Raw genomic sequence first — 19,481 nt, 5'->3', positions numbered from 1 at the left:
GAAGGAAGGAAGGAAGAAAGAAAGAAAGAAGGAAAGAAAGAAAGAAAGAAAAGAAAGAAGGAAGGAAGGAAGGAAGGAAGGAAGGAAGGAAGGAAGGAAGGAAGGAAGGAAGGAGGGAAGGGAGGGAAGGAAGGGAGAAAGGAAAACAAAGTGCAGCACAGAGAGATTTGAAATTTGCCGTTAAGTGGCCTGAATGGAATTCACACACCTTTCTCTGACTCCAGGCTTCCAGTCTCAGAGCTGCACCTTGCTGCCTGGAGGGGTAGAAAGCCACTTAGCACCATACTGCTTCAGCACCTTTCAGGGTCTGCCCTCAAAGATCTCGCCCTGAAGGGGCGCAGTGGCTCATGCTTGTAATCCCAGCACTTTGGGAGGCTGAGGCGGGCGGATCACAAGGTCAGGAGATTGAGACCATCCTGGCCAACATAATGAAATCCCCTCTCTACTAAAATACAAAGAATTAGCCAGGTGTGGTGGCGCGCACCTGTAATCTCAGCTACTTGGGAGGCTGAGGCAGAGAAATCACTTGAACCCCAGGCGGCGGAGGTTACAGTGAACTGAGATCACGCCACTGCACTCCAGCTGGGCAACAGAGCAAGACCCTGTCTCAAAAAAAAAAAAAAAAAATCTCATCCTTTTCCACCAGATATCAACATTAACGTTCAAGTATTGTTTAATTGCATTGGCTCTAACTTTTATTTCCAAATTTCTACCTATATCCTATGGCTTAGTTTTCTTAGATTAGTAAGTATGTTGCTTTGCCCTATTCCTACCAATCAGATGTTTTTAAGCTTCTTTTGAATTCCACCTGGCCTCTTCCTGGTTAATGCATTATCACAGTCCCCTGAGGCACCCCCAGGGCTTTTTTATTGCAAGTGAATGCTATTGCATCTATTAGCCTAGTGAACAAAGTTGTCTCTTTTCCAAAATTAGCTAAGATTATGGAAGAGAGGGGGAAGGGAAGGGAAGGAAATGCCATTTATTGAGCGCCCATTATTATGTGACTGATGGACATGATGCTGGGAGCTTTGTACAGACAATCAGTGATGAACACCTTCAGGATGTCCGGCGGGGCAGGCACTTCTCTTACATTCCCCTTTGCTGCCCTGCCACAAAGACACTGTCACAGGCCTAATCTCCTTCAACCCTTTCCTTGACCCTATGAGGTCAACATGATCTCCAATTACAGGTAAAAGAACTGCAGCTCTGAAAGATTTGATAACTTTTCCCGGAATAAAGAACTGGGAGGTGGCAGATCTGGGACCTAGGTACATTATTCCACATCTCCGCATAAAGAGGAGCCAACTTCCTGGCCTGGCCTGGCTTCTTGAAGGTAGCTCTGACACCTCAGTCTCTAGAGATAGAACTGTCTTTCTCTGAAGTTCAATCTGGCTGCTGAGCCTCCAGGATTGAGGCCCCACAGTCTGCGCACTGGACCAAGAGCAGAGGTTCTGAAATTCTAAATTGTTTAGAGTTCCGGGAGAGTGAAGGAAGAGAAGCAAAGTGTCCGGAGGTCAGCAAAAGCTCAGCCATGGGTCTTGAATGCCTCCTGTGATAAATTTATTTAGCCAAGGGGGAAAAAACGGCATCTGTGCACAATCAGATTACCAAATCTGTTACTTTCTAAATGATTAGTTCCTTGCAAATGCCATAGGAAAAACCCTCCATGTAAGAAGTGGCTAATATCTCAGCACTATGTTCCTTAAAATATGCATTCATTACGCAGTGTGGTCTCTCTTACGTATTAAAATACCTATGTATTTGTGCATATTTTTCATACCAAAGGGAGGCACACCATACACAGTGGTTACTCTTGAGAGGGGATAAGAAAAATTTAACTTTTATTTATAGATTTTTATATTTTAAATATAAAGATTTATATTTTAATCTTTATATTTATAGATTATTTAAATATTTCTATCAAGCAATCTCGAATTTTATAATTTTAATCTTTTTTAGAATGCACTAATGTAGTACTGGGAAATCTCATGTTTGTGTTTCCATGTCTGTCTTGGGTTTTGTTCATCTTAGGAGAACCAGTTCAGATAGCGCTGACTCTGGACGTTGCAAGTATCTCCAGCATTTCAGAGAGTAACATGGTAAGTGTTGTTCCTTTGTACTCCACCCAAGGAGTCCCTGTCCATGTGTTTAATGCGGATACCCTTTCTAGCTACTCAAAAAGAAAAAAAAAAAAAGAATGGCTCATGGCCCTCCTCTATTTAGAATGGCAGAAGCTGGAGTGTTATCTCCAAACTCAAGACAACAAAAGACTCTTGTAGAACAGATTTTCTGAGTATCAGGGAGAAGATCCATTCAAGGGCCAGGAGGAGAGAAACCAGGGAATCAAGTGGGTACACTTGGTGATGGATAAAATTTGGGGAAAGGAGTAAAAGTGTAGTAAGCAAGGCTGTAGATCACATGGTCTTTTATAGTTGGGGAGACAACCTGAGGAAAACTGACAGCAGACTGCTGCAATGACCCTCTCCCTTAAGAGAACACATTCAATGGCCAGGCGTGGTGGTTCATGTCTATAATCCCAAAACTTTGAGAAGCCAAGGCAGGTGGATCACCTGAGGTTGGGAGTTCGAGACCAGCCTGACCAATATGGAGACACCCCATCTCTACTAAAAATACAAAATTAGCCAGGCTTGGTGGTGCATGCCTGTAATCCCAGCTGCTTGGGAGGCTGAGGCAGGAGAATCACTTGAACTGGGAGGCAGAGGTTGCAATGAGCTGAGATTGTGCCAATGCACTCCAGCCTCGATGACAAGAGTAAAACTCTGTCTCAAAAAAAAAAAAAAAAAGAAAAGAAAAGAACCATACACACACACATTCAAGATAAGGGCAAACTAAAGGCAGCTTGCCAAGTGGCATGCTGTGCATTCCAGATAAACTGTGGACATCCTAAGCATTTAGCCCACCAAGAACTTCAGCAATTTGGTGGAGCCTTGGTGATCTACTGCAATGTGAGTTGTCATGCCAAGTAAGTTAAAGTCTCAAACATGGGATTCCTTTTGGCAGTGGGAGCTATTATCTAGAATAAATAAGGCAATTTGTTCTATTATTGCAATATGCCACTACCCCAAGACTGGGATAACTGGGGTAACTTACCCAGCAGATGACTTCTTACCAGTTACCCCAATCTTGAGTGGTGGCATATTGCAATAAGAGTAGCAACTTTATTCACCAATGTCTGTGTACTCTTGCTCTAAGTGGAGGTTGGGGCGGAGTAAAGCTTGACCACTTTTCTCCTATTTGGTGGGGTTTTCTCACCCTCCACCCCTATCCATTTCCATACCCGGCCTCCCCTTCCCAGGACTACACAGCCACCATATACCTCCGACAGCGCTGGACGGACCAGCGGCTGCTGTTTGAAGGCAACAAGAGCTTCACTCTGGATGCTCGCCTCGTGGAGTTCCTCTGGGTGCCAGACACTTACATTGTGGAGTCCAAGAAGTCCTTTCTCCATGAAGTCACTGTGGGAAACAGGCTTATCCGCCTCTTCTCCAATGGCACGGTCCTTTATGCCCTCAGGTATGCAGACACCTGTGACCTCAGGTGGGGAGGGCAGCAGCTGGGAGAAAACGTGGAGATGTGTCTTGGATACTTGTGACCAGAACTCAAAGAGCCACTGTGAGGTTCTATGCCTTCTTAGATCTTTGACCCCATAATAGAAGGTCCCTCTCTCAGTTCGGCATCTACCGAATCCCTTCTCTGTGCCCAGCCCCATGCTGGACACAGGATAGAGCTGAATAAGACATTGCCTTGTCCTCAAGGACGTGGACCTGGAAACAAAGGAAGTCCCTAGTTCTGGGACCCAGGTTGGGGAGTAGGTGAGTGGTTTAGGGGTGATGTTAGAGGATGCTTTCACAGGATTCTGAGCTGAGTCTTAAAGGATAAAGGGAAGTTAGCAAGGGAAGAAGTAAAAGCAATGGCAAGAGCCAACAGAGAGGTGCGTGCAAGGAATTTTCCTTTCGTGGGGCTCAGTGGAGCTGCAGCAGCTCTTGAACACAGCTCTACTTGTCTGAGTCATGTCTGTACAGAAAACCAAGGTGCAGCGCCCCAGAGCCTCTGCCACCTGCAGCCATGGGCTCCCATTTGTCCTCTCCCCAAATCCCTGAAGCTGAAGTTCCTTTCACCCAAGTTCATGGAGCCAGTTTGGATGGACAGGACTCATCCCTACCTATGCAAGGACTGTACAAACCCAAAGCTCCCAGAGGCCTTGGGGAGGTGGCCAGGAACCAATTCATGGGGCTGACCTTTAGTCTTAAGCGAGAGTCTGAAGTTATAAATCAAGGATTGAGTTAACCTATAAACTGAATTTCTGGACATGCCTCAATTGTACTGACTTTTGCAAAGACCACCTCAAAGCCCAATTCTTATTTCATGAAACATAACTAGACTTCTCTTTTGACCTCAATTCCAGGCATCATTAACATCCCCCTTCTCCATGTTCCCACAGCACATGTGTGTGTGTGGGTGTGTGGGCATGTGCATGCATTTGTGTATACATGTGTGTCTGTCTATATTATGGCACACAGCACAATCAATATTGTGTAAGGATTACAAATAATGAGGGATGTTTTAATAGCCTGGCTCTAGAATCACAAAGATTTGGGTACAAGTCCCTGCTCTGTCCCTCAGCAGCTCTGTGACCTTAAGCAAGTTACTTGACTTTCAGAGCCTCAGTTTCATCAATAGTAAAATGAGAATTAATATATTTCCTACCTAGTAGAGCTTCTCAAAGGGGTAATTCATGCAAAGCACTCAGCCCAGGGACTGGCTCGCAGTAAGCACTCAGTAAACCATAGCTGTTGTTAGTCTCTGTCTCCCTAAAGGGAGTGTGAGCTTCCTGGAGGTAAGCACCATTCTATAAACACCTTCATTTCCACCAAGTACCTAGCACAGTGCTTAATAAATAAGAGTGTTGAATAAAAAATGCATGACACTGAAGAATAAAGGAAGATAAAGGCCTGGCGAATGCAATCTCCACCGTGAGAGCTTAACTGACTTTTAATTGAACATCTCTGGGGTTAAGCCCCAAAAGCCACGTGCCTGGGACCCCCACTGCCTCTGGATCCTGGTTCCCATGAGGAGGCAGGGTCTTGTGAGAAGAGCACAGCCAGGAAACCTGGGCTCCAGCCTCAGTTCTGCCACTCAGAGCCATGTGAGCCTATGCAAGTCCCTACAGCTGCTGTCAAGTGGCGACAATAGTGACTGTGAACACTGTCCTGGGCTTACACAGGTCTGTCACGAAGATTAAGTTTAAAAGCTGGATGCTAAAGCATCTCGAGCCATTGCATCCATCTGTTCTGTGATACCCTCAGAAGTTTTGCCTCTTGAATGGCCAACATTCCAACCTCCTCCACTCTAGACCCAGTTTTAACCAAGCCTCATGGGCATTCTTTAGCACACAGAACCTCAAGGATGCTTTAGATGCAGGCTCCAAGCTACATGTTCATTTTAAGAGTTCAAGTGAGAGTCCTCTTTGAGTGGGCCTTGGAAGGGAATGTGAACTTTCTATAGCTCCCTCATAATGCTGTTTTTGAACCCATTTTTCCTTCTTAGGATCACAACAACTGTTGCATGTAATATGGATCTGTCTAAATACCCCATGGACACACAGACATGCAAGTTGCAGCTGGAAAGCTGTAAGTACACATTCTACAGACTCCTGAGATGATTTCCTGGGTGACTTAGGTCTGTGTGTTCATGAAAAGTATCTCATACATAGTGACCTTTCTTTTCTTAATGTTGATTCACTGTGGATTCAACTCTTCTGACTGTGCTTCCAGATGGATTTAGAGACTTCTCAAAGACATGTCTAATGTTTTTGGGGAAGAACCATTATGCATTAGCATTATGTGGTAATGCATTATGCATTACCACATACCACCTACTGTGAGTGGACAAGAAAACCAAAGGAAATTCTTTAAAGTAGTTGGCGGTCTAGGCCAGGGGTCAGTAAACAACAGCCCGTTGCCAAATCCAGCCCATCACCTGTTTCTGCAAAGGAAGTTTTACTAAAGCACTGTCACGCCCATGCACTTACGTATTGTCTATGGCTACTTTTGCACTGCAGAGCCAGAGTTGAGTATTTGTGATAGAGACCAGATGACTCATAAAGCCTGAAGTATTAACAGTCTTCTTTGCTGCAGAGCTTTTAACAGACTCTAATAAGCTACTTCCACGTGAAATTCCAAGAAGGAGTGGTAGCACTTCTCAAACGTTTTAAACCATGGAATCTGCTTTCATGAGTGTTTTATGGGACAATCATTTTATAAAAAACATTTTGGTAACAACAAATCTACACTAGCCCCTGAGACCGAAACTTTTAACATTTAATTTATGTCCTCCATCAGGCTACGAACTCTCAAAGGGTCTATGATTCCAGATGAGTTCTACGGCCATGTCCTTTGCCACCCACCCGCCCTTACTCTCTAAGATCAAATCAGCCACAGGTCCCTGTAGAAGCTGATGGAAAAAGTCATGGAATTTTCATCAATATACTCTTCGTTTGTCAGCAAATATGTCCAAGGCTACCTTTTTAAGTCTAGAAAGCCTCAAAGGCTTTATTTTTTCTTTTTTCTATGCAAAGCACTGTGGTAACAAGAAAAACCTCACTCTCCATTGCAAAGGAAGTAGAGAGGCTAGTGGGGAAAGACTTCCTGGAGAAGGCAACAAAATGTGCTTTATGGCCTCAATCTGCTGTTGCCCCAGTCTCCTTGACCAAACAACTTTTTTATTAACAATAATAGTAATAATAATAGTAATAAATGGGCCGGGCACAGTGGCTTACGCCTGTAAACCCAGAACTTTGGGAGGCCAAGATGGATGGATCAATTGAGGTCCGAAGTTCAAGACCAGCCTGGCCAACATGGTAAAACTCCATCTCTACTAAAAATACAAAAATTAGCTGGGTATGGTAGCCCATGTCTGTAATCTCAGCCACTTGGGAGGCCGAGGCAGGAGAATCACTTGAACCTGGGAGGTGGAGGTTGCGGTGAGCCAAGATCATGCCACTGCACTCCAGCCTGGGCAACAAGAGCGACACTCCATCTCAAAATGAAAAAAAAAGTAATAAAAATTATTTTCCCAATAAGTACTGCAGCATCCACTTACCAATGGCTTAATCCATGTCTGGCACTATACTAGAAACCTTCCAAACAACGCTGAGAGATATATTTTGTTTTTCCCATCTTTCAGATAGAGAAATTGAGGCTCATTAGGATTTGGTAATTTTCCCAAGGGAAAGTTAGGTAGCCACACTGGGACTTGAACCTAGGTAGAATCGGCCCAAGGTCCAAAGTTCCCTGAACTCTAGTAGCCCTTCCACTGAGCTGGAGAGTCACATAGGGAGTTTGTTCCCGTGGTTTGTTAGTGATCTGAGCTGCTTATTTTTCCTGAGTATACATAAAGTGCTTTTAAACAGTAATATGGGGATAATGAAAATCTTTTAATAACTCCTTTCCAGTTTCTCCAGTGTCCATTTATTATCATCGTTCCCCAAATTGAGTCACCATGTGATGCTTTTGTTGGATTCCCCAAATCCTGCCAGAATGTTCAACTGAATTGCAACCTGATTACCACACAGTGGTCCCAGACGTATAGTCCTTTCTGTGTATGCTAAGGAAAGTCTTTTTTCTCATTTTAACACTTTAGTTTTATATATTGTCCCACTAAAGTCTCCAGCCAGTCTGGATGGCTGGTTGGGTTCCATCTGTATATCCTCATTTAAATACATTCAATACATCCATTCAACCATTAAATGACTATTCTACCTGAGGTACTGCGGTAGATATTTGCAACGCACAGACAAAAGCAATGGGTGTGGCGCAGTGGGTCATGCCTGTAATCCCAGAACTTTGGGAGTCCAAGGCTGGTGAATCATGAGGTCAGGAGTTTGAGACCAGCCTGGCTAACATGGTGAAAACCTGTCTGTACTAAAAATACAAAAAAATTAGCCAGGCACGGTGACAGGTGCCTGTAATCCCAGCTACTTGGGAGGCTGAGGCAGGAGAATTGTTTGAATCCAGGAGGCAGATGTTGCAGTGAGCCAAGATTGTGCCACTGCATTCCAGCCTGGACGACAGGGCGAGACTCTGTCTCAAAAAATTAAAAAAAAAAAAAAAAAGCAATGTTCCAGTCTTCAAGAACTCTACAGTCCAGTAGAGGGTATGGGATTTTAAATAATTATAACAAAATGAGTTACAACAATGAAAAGTAATGGGGTGTCAGAGTTTTCCTAGGGAAAGTGTCATTTGGAATAAGACATAGGGGATCAGCTAGAATGCACCAAAAGGACAAGGAGTAAGACTCAGAATCTGCTAAGATGCAGATTATGTACAAGAAGGAACACAGCAGAAGAAATGGCAAATATGCAAAACCATCCTTGACATTTATCACTCATGCTTCCAACTTTTAAAAGAAATTGCTTGATAGATATGAAGCTCATACAATCATGCCAGTAAATGGGCACCTAAGCTATAATCTGGGGATTTGCCTGTGATGAAGAATGAGGTTTTAACTCTAAGTTGATGTGTGATGAATCAACTCCCTAGTGTTGTTAAGTGATCTCCATTGTCCCTTAGTAAACCACTCCAAAATGCCAGCCAAACGTGGGCACCTGTGATAGGCAAACAACATTGCAGCTATGATTTATGAAGGCGTCAGGCAGGGCTTGTGTGTGAAGGGAGGAAGGATGGTCAAGCTGTGAGAGCAGTGGACACTCCTTACATAAGGTCACAAGCGGGCAACATCTGAGAAGCACAACCATTATGAGGCAGAAGCCATTTTTCAGAAGCGGACATTTAATTAAAGACTCAGACAAACAGATTAATTATCTTATTGATTAAATGCATGCAGAATCTTCTTGAAGCAATACAGCTGTTTGGTGGCAGAATAAAACTTGAGGTTATCAAAAAGAGAACTCATTTTCAGTCCCACATGGAAAAAGCAATTACCCTTCATATATCGTGGCTGGGCTCATCTCAAATCCCAGGCGATTCTCCTGGAAACTTCAGCCTCTGTTTCACAAATATCCCCAGTGAGCAGAGGGAGCTTTCTCTGCATGTTTATTAGCAGTGTTTGGGTACAGAAACCTCACTATGGGTTTTTTTCTAAGTGCCATCTCTAGAAAAGAACTGACACCATCCCACAGTTTTCCTTATTCACCCAGGGACAGAGAGACCATAATGTAATGGTTGTAAGCATTTACTAGTTGTAAAGGCAGAGGGTCCGGGTAGAAGTTTGTACTACCCACTTTCATAGATTTTTTTTTTTTTAATGTGGGATGGTAGCCGTATTTAGACACCTGGCTTTAGTACATGTTTGGATGCTTCCAAGGGAAAGTCCACAGATAATTTTTACCTGGAAATTCCCTAAGAGTTCATGACTATATTTCTCTTCCCTGGGGAGAGAGAGATAAACCTTGTTAGACAATGGATACCATACAGTGAGACTTAACAAAATGTTAGTTCCAACACTGGCATCACATTTCCTGGTAGGCTTATAGCTTTGTGTTTAAGATCACAAGTACTGAAGTCACTGGGTTTTGCCATCACTAGCCCTGTGACTCCAGGTAAGTAACCAATGTCTCTGGATCTCAGTTTCCTATCAGTAAAGTGGGAAGGATAATAGTATCTGACTCAGAGTTGTTTTTTAACAGCTTTATTGAGGTATAACTTATATACCATAAAGTTCACCTATTTTAAGCGTCCAAGTCAAAGATTTTTAGTATATTTCCAAGTAGTGCAAATATCACCATATGCCATCGTTAGAATATTTTCATTTCCCCAAAGACACCCCTTGTACCCCTCTGTAACCACGCCTCTTCCCCATCACCAGCTCCCAGACAATGACTAACCTACTTCCTGTCTGTTGAATTTGCCTTTTCTTGATATTATATAAATGGAATCACGCACTATGTGGTTTTCTGTTGTTGTTGTTGTTTGAGATAGAGTTTTGCTCTTGTTGCCCAGGCTAGAGTGCAATGGCATGATCTAGGCTCACTGCAACCTCCACTTCCCAGGTTCAAGTGATTCTCCTACCTCAGCATCCCCAGTAGTTGGTGCGTGCTGCCACACCCAGCTAATTTTTGTACTTTTAGTAGAGACAGGGTTTCACCATGTTGGTCAGGCTGGTCTCAAACTCCTGACCTCAGGTGATTCACCTGCCTCAGCCTCCCAAAATGCTGGGATTACAGGCAGGAGCCACCACGCCTAGCCCTATGTGGTCTTATGCTTCTGGTTTCTTTCACTTAGCATGTTTTTGAGGCTCACACATGTTATGGCATGCATCAGTGCTTCATTCCTTTTTATTACTGAGTAGTTATCTCTTTGTATGCATATATATATTTTTTTTTTCATGTGAGATATATATATATATATATATGTCACATTTTCTTTATTGATTCATCAGTTGATGGACATTCGGTTTCCACCTTTGGGTTATTATGAGTACTACTGTGAACACTGGTGTGCCACTCTTTGTGTGGACATGATTTCATTTCTCTTGGACAGGTACCTAGGAGTGGAATGCTGGGTCAAATGGCAAATTTAGATTTAAGCTTTTAAGAAATTATCACCCTGTTACTGTTTCCCAAAGTGGTTGTACTACTTTACATTCCCGCTAGCTAGCATTCCCGCTTCTCCACGTGCTGGCCTTTGTTATTGTCTGTCTTTCTTACTGCTGCCATTCTAATGGGTGTGAGGTGTTTTCTTGCGGTTTTGATTTGCATTTCTCTAATGGCCAGTGATGCTGAGCATCTTTTCGTTTGCTTTCGAACCATTCATATATCTTCTTAAAGAGATATAGTGAGGGTTAAATGAGATGATAGTGTTGTAAAGCACTTGGAAATGCAATTGCTTATTAAATGTTAGATATTATCATCATCACTCATAGATTTGGGATTAAATTTTTCTAAGGTCACTTTGTATATTGCTCGCTTTGTTATCCTGAGAAAGTTATGCAACCCCTCTGAATATGAGAGTTTTCAAGAATAATGTGGGAAAATCATTATAGTTACTTTGTTCTATGGAACAGCACTTATTGAATAATAACATTTTAGGAAAAAGTATAAGCTCTGATATATATATAAATATGTTTAAACACTATTATGTATATTATATATATATATATAAATCAATTGTAACATCCATTTCAATTTCATAAAGTGTAAAGAAATGTCCATCTTAGAACTGAAGAAATATAGAAATGGCTAACTTGCAAGTTTACAAGAACATTAATGACATAATGTATGAAGTACCTATAAATATTCAAAAGGTAACTATTGTTACTATTATCAACTATATTCATTAAACTGCTTTGAGATTTATCTAATATACGTATTTACAGACTTTAATAAAGCAGGCTTTTTGGTTTTGTATTTATGCCAATATGGAAATATGAACAGATTAGTTCTTAAGTTCCTGAAAATATCATCAGAGCTATTATACAATCTTGAAAGGCAGTATCTTTGCATGTTCACAGATATGTGCTTAATAAATATAATTTAAATAATGAGGGAGGCCACGTCTAATGACTTATCATCCACCAGATCTACACAATACACCTAACACAGGACCAGTTCTCAACTGATGGCAAATCGTCCTGGAAGGTCACTTCATTCAGAGCAGACATTGCAATTACACTTGAGAAATCATGACACGTTTTGCATGGGATTGTTCTTGGACTTATCACCATGAAGAAAGAGCTCACGCTGTTTCCACATTATAGCATTTTCCAGACCAGTTCAATCTGGAACACCCTTGCACTGACCAGACCTCCGTTTTATTTGCCAGGGGGCTATGATGGAAATGACGTCGAGTTTACCTGGCTGAGAGGGAACGACTCTGTGCGTGGGCTGGAACACCTGCGGCTTGCTCAGTACACCATACAGCGGTATTTCACCTTAGTCACCAGATCGCAGCAGGAGACAGGTAACTCATGTGACAAACTGTATGAAATAAAAATAAGTGAGCCAAGGTGTAGGTTTGCTCTCTGAGTCAGAAATATCATCTTCTCACTTTACTTCTGTGGGATGCAGTGGAGCGGGACAGTAGAATTTGGGCTGAGCAATTCCACCTGCTCCACACACAGTATTAAAATGGTCCACTGAGGAACAGACCTCTGAACCAGCTCTGAAGCCTTGCACTATGTATCTCCAGATATTTTCTAATGATTGCTTAAATTCCATGCCTCCCCCATGCATAAAATTTATTCCTGTTTCTAACTGGAGCACTGGTTCTCTGACACTGAAGAGTACAAATAAGAATACAGCTCAAAGATGTAGAAGACAGCAGCAATGCCCAACAAGAGCATGACCACCCTAATTATTGCAAAGGTGGCTGTAAGTATTATTTATTCATTTCATTTACCAGAAATGCATCTCTTGGTCTTTGGTGATTTTAGATAGATATTTTTTGAAAGATGTGATGTTATATATAAGCAGCGGCATTTTCTTCTCACTTCCTTATGATAATATTAAGAACACTTAGTCTCATCAATATTTGCACCCTAACAAATTACTGTGTGTTTTATTATATTTATTTATTTATTTGAGATAGAGTCTTACTTTGTTGCCCACGCTGGAGTGCAATGGCGTGATCTCAGCTCACTGCAACCTTCGCCTCCCAGGTTCAAGGAATTCTTGCGCTTCATCCTCCTGAGTAGCTGGGATTACAGGCATGCTCCACTACGCCTGGCTAATCTTTGTATTTTTGGTAGAGATGGGGTTTTGTCATATTGGCCAGGCTGATCTCAAACTCCTGGCCTTAAGTGATCTGCCCACCTTGGCCTCCCAAAATGCTGGGATTACAGGCGTGAGCCACTGCACCCAGCCTACTGTGTATTTTAGTTGAGCCTAGATGACATTAAAAATCATATGTCACACTAAGATCATAGCTACATGAAAATTAGAAATTAAAGGCTATGCATAGAGAAAAGACTTGAATGGAAGGAAAGATGATTTCCCCCAATTTTTTTATTTTCCAAATTTTTGTTTTCATTCTTCTTTTTTTTTTTTTTCTTTTTTGAGATAGTGTCTCACTCTAGTGTCTCCTAGGCTGGAGTACAGTGGCACAATCTCAGCTCACTGCAAACTCCACCTTCTGGCCTCAAGTGATCCGTCCACCTCAGTCTCCCTGGTAGCTGGGACTACAGGTGTGTACAATCACGCCTGGGTAATTTTTTGTATTTTTTGTAGAGATGAGGTTTCACCATGTTTCCCAGGTTGGTCTTGAACTCCTGAGCTCCAGCAATTCGCCTGCCTTAGCCTCCCAAAGTGCTGGGATTACAGACATGAGCCACCAAGCCTGGCCTTATTTTCCAAATTTTAAATAATTATCATGTGTTATTTTTATAATGGGCAAATAAATACACTTTAAAGACAAGTTTGTAAATTAGGGCTATGCTGTCATAGTTTATCAAAACTGGATTCCCAAGTTGAGTTCATATGAAGAAACGGCTTCAGTTTTCAAAATTATTTAATCTCATGTAGCACGTAATGACTCTCTTTAGGCACAAAATATCCACTTTAGGTACTAAAGAGGGTCATTATTTAGTCAAATATTGATTCTAAGGTTTGCTTGTTTGTTTTTAAAACACTGACTTCCAAAATCAAGGAAATAAAGCAAGCAGTGTAGACTGATAAAACACCCCTGGTCCAATGGGCAAAAGACCTGGTTTTTATTCTTTCTTCTAACATCAACTCAAGGTCCTTTTCAAATCACTAAAACTCCCTGTGTCTCAATTTACCCATCCATAAAGTAAAATAATAAGTAATCACTAGGGTCCCATCAAGCTCTAAAAGTACATATTTTTATTCTCTACTATATTTCTCCAGGCATATCTGTTGTTTAGCTAATTAATGGCATAATTTCTTTTTTTTTTTTTTTTTTGAGACAGAGTTTCACTCATGTTACCCAGGCTGGAGTGCAATGGTGCCATCTCGACTCACTGCAACCTCCGCCTCCCAGGTTCAGGCAATTCTCCTGCCTCAGCCTCCTGAGTAGCTGGGATTACAGGCACGCACCACCATGTCCAGCTAATTTTTTTTGTATTTTTAGTAGAGACGGGGTTTCACCATGTTGACCAGGATGGTCTCGATCTCTTGACCTCGTGATCCACCCGCCTCGGCCTCCCAAAGTGCTGGGATTACAGGCTTGAGCCACCGAGCCCGGCCCAAATGGCATAATTTCTAATTTTAGGCTTTAATTTGGGGATGACAGGAGGTTGGAGCAGATCCCATTCACTAATCTGTTTTTCCCCAGTGCCATCTAAGCCAGACTTTTCCTGTTCCCAGAGGATAATAACCTCTTCTTTCCTCCATCGACCCCAATGCTGGCCACTACTGCTCACCTCCCCATAACAGAAGCACAGCAGGACCAGAGCTTGAGATGGGACTCTAACCCATGGATATATGTGTGCTACAGTAGCCTATTTTCCACACAGAATTCTGCTAATGATAGCCCTCCATCACATGCCTTTCCCACATCTAGAATACACTGCTAGTTTCCTAAGGGTGGCCCTGAAGTAGTGTAAAATCTGGGGTGCCTCTGAAATAATCAAAAATTCATTTATATTTAATAGGTCCATTAGGTCTACTCCATAGCATTCCTTGAGAAACAGATGGTCCCAGGTAATCTTCATTAGATAGGTATTTATTGAACAACTACTTTGTGAGTGCAGAACTGAAAGATTCAGTGTTTGCCCCCAAGGGACTCGCTGTCTAGTGAGGCAGATATCAAGAAAACCAGTATTGGTTGCACTGCTGTAGGAATACTATGTTACAGAAAAGCCCAAGATAGACCTGACTCGGAGCAGAGCCCCTATAAATGCCATTCAGTGCAACAGCAATGTCTCCTGTGGAAATCATAATGACAGCTCATACATAACTAGATTTTGATCAATGACAGAGGGCCTAATGTGCGTATAGCTGAGTTAAGCATCCCGTAGAGAAACCACTTGCTACGTGAACAGACATGATTTCCTATCCATTGTTTACCCTAACAGGAAATTACACTAGATTGGTCTTACAATTTGAGCTTCGGAGGAATGTTCTGTATTTCATTTTGGAAACCTACGTTCCTTCCACTTTCCTGGTGGTGTTGTCCTGGGTTTCATTTTGGATCTCCCTCGATTCAGTGCCTGCAAGAACCTGCATTGGTAAGCAGTCCAACAGGAGATTTCTAAGAACTGGCTTATCAGGTACTTAGTTTTTTTTCCTTTTACCATTGTCTTCATTGACATTCCTAAGGCAGTTCCAAGAGTTAGTTTCTTGGGAGATTCTTCTACAGAGAAAGAAAGAGGCAGAAACAGATTACTTCAGGAGTAGTGTTGCTGTTGTTGTTGTTGTTGTTGTGATGGAATTTCACTCTTGTCACCCAGACTGGAGTGTAGTGGTTCCATCTCAGCTCACTGCAACCACCTTCCAGGTTCAAGCAATTCTCCTGCCTCAGCCTCCCTGGTAGCTGGGACTACAGGCGTGCGCCATCATGCCTGGCTTATTTTTGTATTTTTAGTAGAGATGGGGTTTCACCATGTTGCCCAGGCTGGTCCTGAGCTCCTGACCTCAAGTGAATGATCCACTCACCTTAGCCTGGGATTATAGGGGTGAGTCACCACACCCTGACAGGAGTGGTACATTTTTAAACTTATGTTTTACAGTGACAAGTAAGGGATCATTGTGCTTAGATGGTCCTATTGTCAGTTATTTTGCAAACTGACCACACCCTCCCAGGAGAAGACAGAACATGAAACATTTTTTTAAAAACCACATCACTCATTTTTGTACAAAATGAACAAATCAACCCTATTTTAGAAGGTCACAGACTTTTCAAAATGAGATGCATTCCATTTCTGGGTCTTGTTCTTAACCTGCCTGTTTTGAATGGGGACACTCTGCCAGGCTATGGTGAAGGGCTAACCAGTCACTTTGTAGGAACATTCCCTGCCTGTTTTCCCAGGAGTGACGACCGTGTTATCAATGACCACACTGATGATCGGGTCCCGCACTTCTCTTCCCAACACCAACTGCTTCATAAAGGCCATCGATGTGTACCTGGGGATCTGCTTTAGCTTTGTGTTTGGGGCCTTGCTGGAATACGCAGTTGCTCACTACACTTCCTTACAGCAGATGGCAGCCAAAGATAGGGTAAGAGTCTTGAGGGCCCTGTGTATGATCCATCACTGGTGCCGTGTGCTGGCTCTGTGGACGTGGCCTGGACCTGGCTCCTATCCCCACCCACCCCCAGTGATTCCCTGTGCTCCAGTGAGTCTTATCCTCATTCAGATGGGAGCAGCTGGAAGTCATGGTGCCCCTTGAAAAAGACCATTCTTTTCACCAAATATAATGAGATATTAATATGTTCAATTTTCCAGCAGAAAATGTGTTATCTGTATGCAGCATAAAATCACAACCATGGGAGCAAGCATCCATGAAGAATCCAATATGAAACAAAACAAAACATGATCAGCTGCTTGCAAGTTTCAGATTAATATATATTTACTATTTAATTCTTTTGTTGCATTATTATATTCTTAAATTGTACAAGTAATGGTTTACTGAAAAAATGTGCAGAAAATATTAGATTGTGACAAATTTCTTGGTTAGCATATTTTTCTGCTAATTGAGAAAAACTGCCATTATTTGGTTTAGCAGTGGAACACTGTAGTCCAGCTCTCTAAATAGTAATAATGGCCATTATTTGTCAAGCATTTACATGTGCCAGATACAGTAACAAGCCTTTCCCAAGTATTATATCATTTTAAATGCACATAAGAACCCAATAAGGTTATCTCCCTTTTTAAATTTATGAAATCTGAGAACAAGAAGGGAAACGGACTTACCCCAGGGGATACAGATAGTAACAGGTAGAGCTGGGATTCCAACCTAAACCTCCTTGGTGTTAAAGTCTGGCACTTATTCGTTATTTCCACTTGCAATGGGCATTGGACCATGCTCTTAACTACCACTCTTTACAGGTCCATGGACCCCTAGTGTTACCTGGAAGCCAAATTTGATGGATATTGGCATACTAACGCTCATGCTAACAAGCAAGCAAACGATAGGGATCCAGTTCAGAAGAGGTGCCCACCTTTAGCAAAGTGCTAAAGGGTCTAATAGTGAAGAACGGGGAATCAGAATGACCCAAAGACCCATCTGCTTTTTCCCTTATGTTTGGCTACCGTGAGCAATGTTTCACAGTCATGTCATCCAAGCACCAAAGGCAAATGACCATGTGTGCCAGCCAAAGAGGAACGTGGCTTGCGTTTCTTTTGCTTCCTCATGAGGAAGGAAGGAAGTTGAATTACCTCCCCACCCCCCCCCCCAAAAAAAATCTTGATTTGCTAGATTGGCAAAATGGAGATTGGTGAAATAAGGACAGCCTCCTCTGACGACACCAGAAAGTCCTTATTTTGCTGTGTATATGATAATCGCTGCACTACAAAGTACTCACTGTGACCTAAACACCCATCAACATCTCCTTTAGTTCCTCTAACAACCAGATGAAATGAGTACCATTATGATCCCAATTTTACTCTTGAGAAATCTGCCACTCCCTGATGTGGCAGATTTCTCAAGGGTAAAATTGGGATCATAATGGTACTCATTTCATTGTCCTATACAGTGATATGGTAACTCCCATAAGAACCCACACCTAGCAAGTGGCCGGGCCAAGGGTCCAAACCGCACCCTCTCTGACTTCACTACACTCCCACATTCTTGAGAGTTGACCCCAGCCATGCTGGAGAATGACAACTCCTTGCAATTGCAGGGAGCATCACTATTTCTGCTTTTGTGACAAAGCCTTTAAGACACAGCTGATTTCTATCTTCTCTCAGAATCAGTAGTAACTTCTCCCTGGAATAGGACTGAATTCATCAAACACCTCCCAGATGCTTTCCATTTTTTACCATTTGCTCTTCCCATCAGTCTCAAGATGGTAATATCCATCACCATTTGGCAGGCAAGGAAATCAAGTCTTACAGGGATTGAGGTGACTAAAGTTTCACGAAAGTGACAGGCCGAATGGAATTGAACCCAGGTTCGCTAACTTCAAAGCCTGGGCATTTCGCATCTGGTACACTGCTCAGCATATCCACAGTGGGTCATGGTTACTCCTTCTGTTGCACATGCTGGTGACTTACAAATAAATGTCTCCAAACAGAGTAACAGGACTCCAAGTCTGGCTTATTGGCCAATTTCTGAAGCACTCAATGCCACTCTTTATTAAGCCTAATTATTCTATACTTAGGCCTCTAACCTTTTTGTTAGCTCATTACCTACTTATTTATTTTGCTGAGTCAAGTCTTTTAAGCTAACGTCATTGTCTATGAACTAGGGGACAACGAAGGCAGTGGAAGAAGTCAGTATTACTAACATCATCAACAGCTCCATCTCCAGCTTTAAACGAAAGATCAGCTTTGCCAGCATTGAAATTTCCAGCGACAAGGTTGACTACAGTGACTTGACAATGAAAACCAGAGACAAGTTCAAGTTTGTCTTCCGAGAAAAGATGGGCAGAATCGTTGATTATTTCACAATTCAAAATCCCAGTAATGTTGATCGGTATTCCAAACTACTGTTCCCTTTGATTTTTATGCTAGCCAATGTATTTTACTGGGCATACTACATGTATTTTTGAGTTGATGGTAAATTTCTTGCATGCAATAGGTCTTCAACAGGACAAGATAATGATGTAAATGGTATTCTAGGCCAAGTGTGCACCCACATTCAATGGTGCTACTAAAATAATATTTTGGCCTTTCTGTTCAAAGGATGGACCCCCAACCATTGTTCTAAGCTGTGTAGAAGTCCTAGCATTACAGGATCTTGTAATAGAAACATCAGTCCATTCCTCTTTCGTTTTAACCAAAGACATCCCCATGGAGCCCAAGATTACAAATGTACTCAGGGCTATTTACTCGGTGGCTCCCTGGTTTGCATTTACCTCATATAAAGACTGGAAAGGAGACCATTGGGTAACCCTCAAGTGTCAAAAGTTGTTTCTAAAGTAATCATACATGTTATTTACTAAATATCTGCAGTGCTTGTAAAATACATGGTTACCTATTTAGGGAGTAACATTTTCTAGTTTTTGTTTCTGGTTAAAACGAAATATGGGCTTATGTCAATTCACTGGATTTCAGTGCACTAACTCAATACCAAGATGAGTTTTTAAATAATGAATATTATTTAATACCACAACAGAATTATCCCCAACTTCCAATAAGTTCTATCATTGAAAATTCACATGTAGGTGAAGAAATAGTAGATCAATAATCTAAATAAATCCCTTGGTTCTAAGATACAATGGATTCCCCACACTGGAAGGACTCTGAAGCTTTATTCCCCCATTATATATATCTTATCATTTTATTATTATACGTACATACATCCTAAACAACATCCATCCTAAACAATATTAAAGCCCTTTTCCCACGTCATGGATGGAAATGGAATTTTTTTTTTTTTTTTT

The 19,481-nt window shown here is 41.9% G+C and overlaps 1 protein-coding gene across 3 annotated transcripts in view; it reads left to right on the top strand.

Annotated features, from left to right (window-relative positions):
- Window positions 1-19,094, top strand: part of LOC108317325 (gamma-aminobutyric acid type A receptor subunit pi) — a 33,750-nt gene extending 14,656 nt beyond the window's left edge. For 2 of the 3 annotated variants that reach the window (XM_017547696.2, XM_017547695.2), the window contains exons 4-10: window positions 2,032-2,099; window positions 3,317-3,534; window positions 5,569-5,651; window positions 11,802-11,939; window positions 15,013-15,165; window positions 15,966-16,153; window positions 18,345-19,094. In XM_017547696.2, the coding sequence (XP_017403185.1) occupies window positions 2,032-2,099; window positions 3,317-3,534; window positions 5,569-5,651; window positions 11,802-11,939; window positions 15,013-15,165; window positions 15,966-16,153; window positions 18,345-18,647 (1,151 nt within the window). In that variant the 3' untranslated portion in view covers window positions 18,648-19,094. The remainder of the gene's footprint in view (window positions 1-2,031; window positions 2,100-3,316; window positions 3,535-5,568; window positions 5,652-11,801; window positions 11,940-15,012; window positions 15,166-15,965; window positions 16,154-18,344) is intronic. The other variant, XM_017547699.2, reaches the window with a different exon arrangement.
- The last annotated feature ends 387 nt before the right edge of the window (window positions 19,095-19,481 follow it).

This window comes from Cebus imitator, unplaced genomic scaffold, assembly GCF_001604975.1.
Source record: "Cebus imitator isolate Cc_AM_T3 unplaced genomic scaffold, Cebus_imitator-1.0 Scaffold200, whole genome shotgun sequence".
Classification (NCBI taxonomy): Eukaryota; Metazoa; Chordata; class Mammalia; order Primates; family Cebidae; genus Cebus; species Cebus imitator.
The sequence above is the reverse complement of the archived record's forward strand: the minus strand, read 5'-3'. Positions and strand labels throughout refer to the sequence as shown.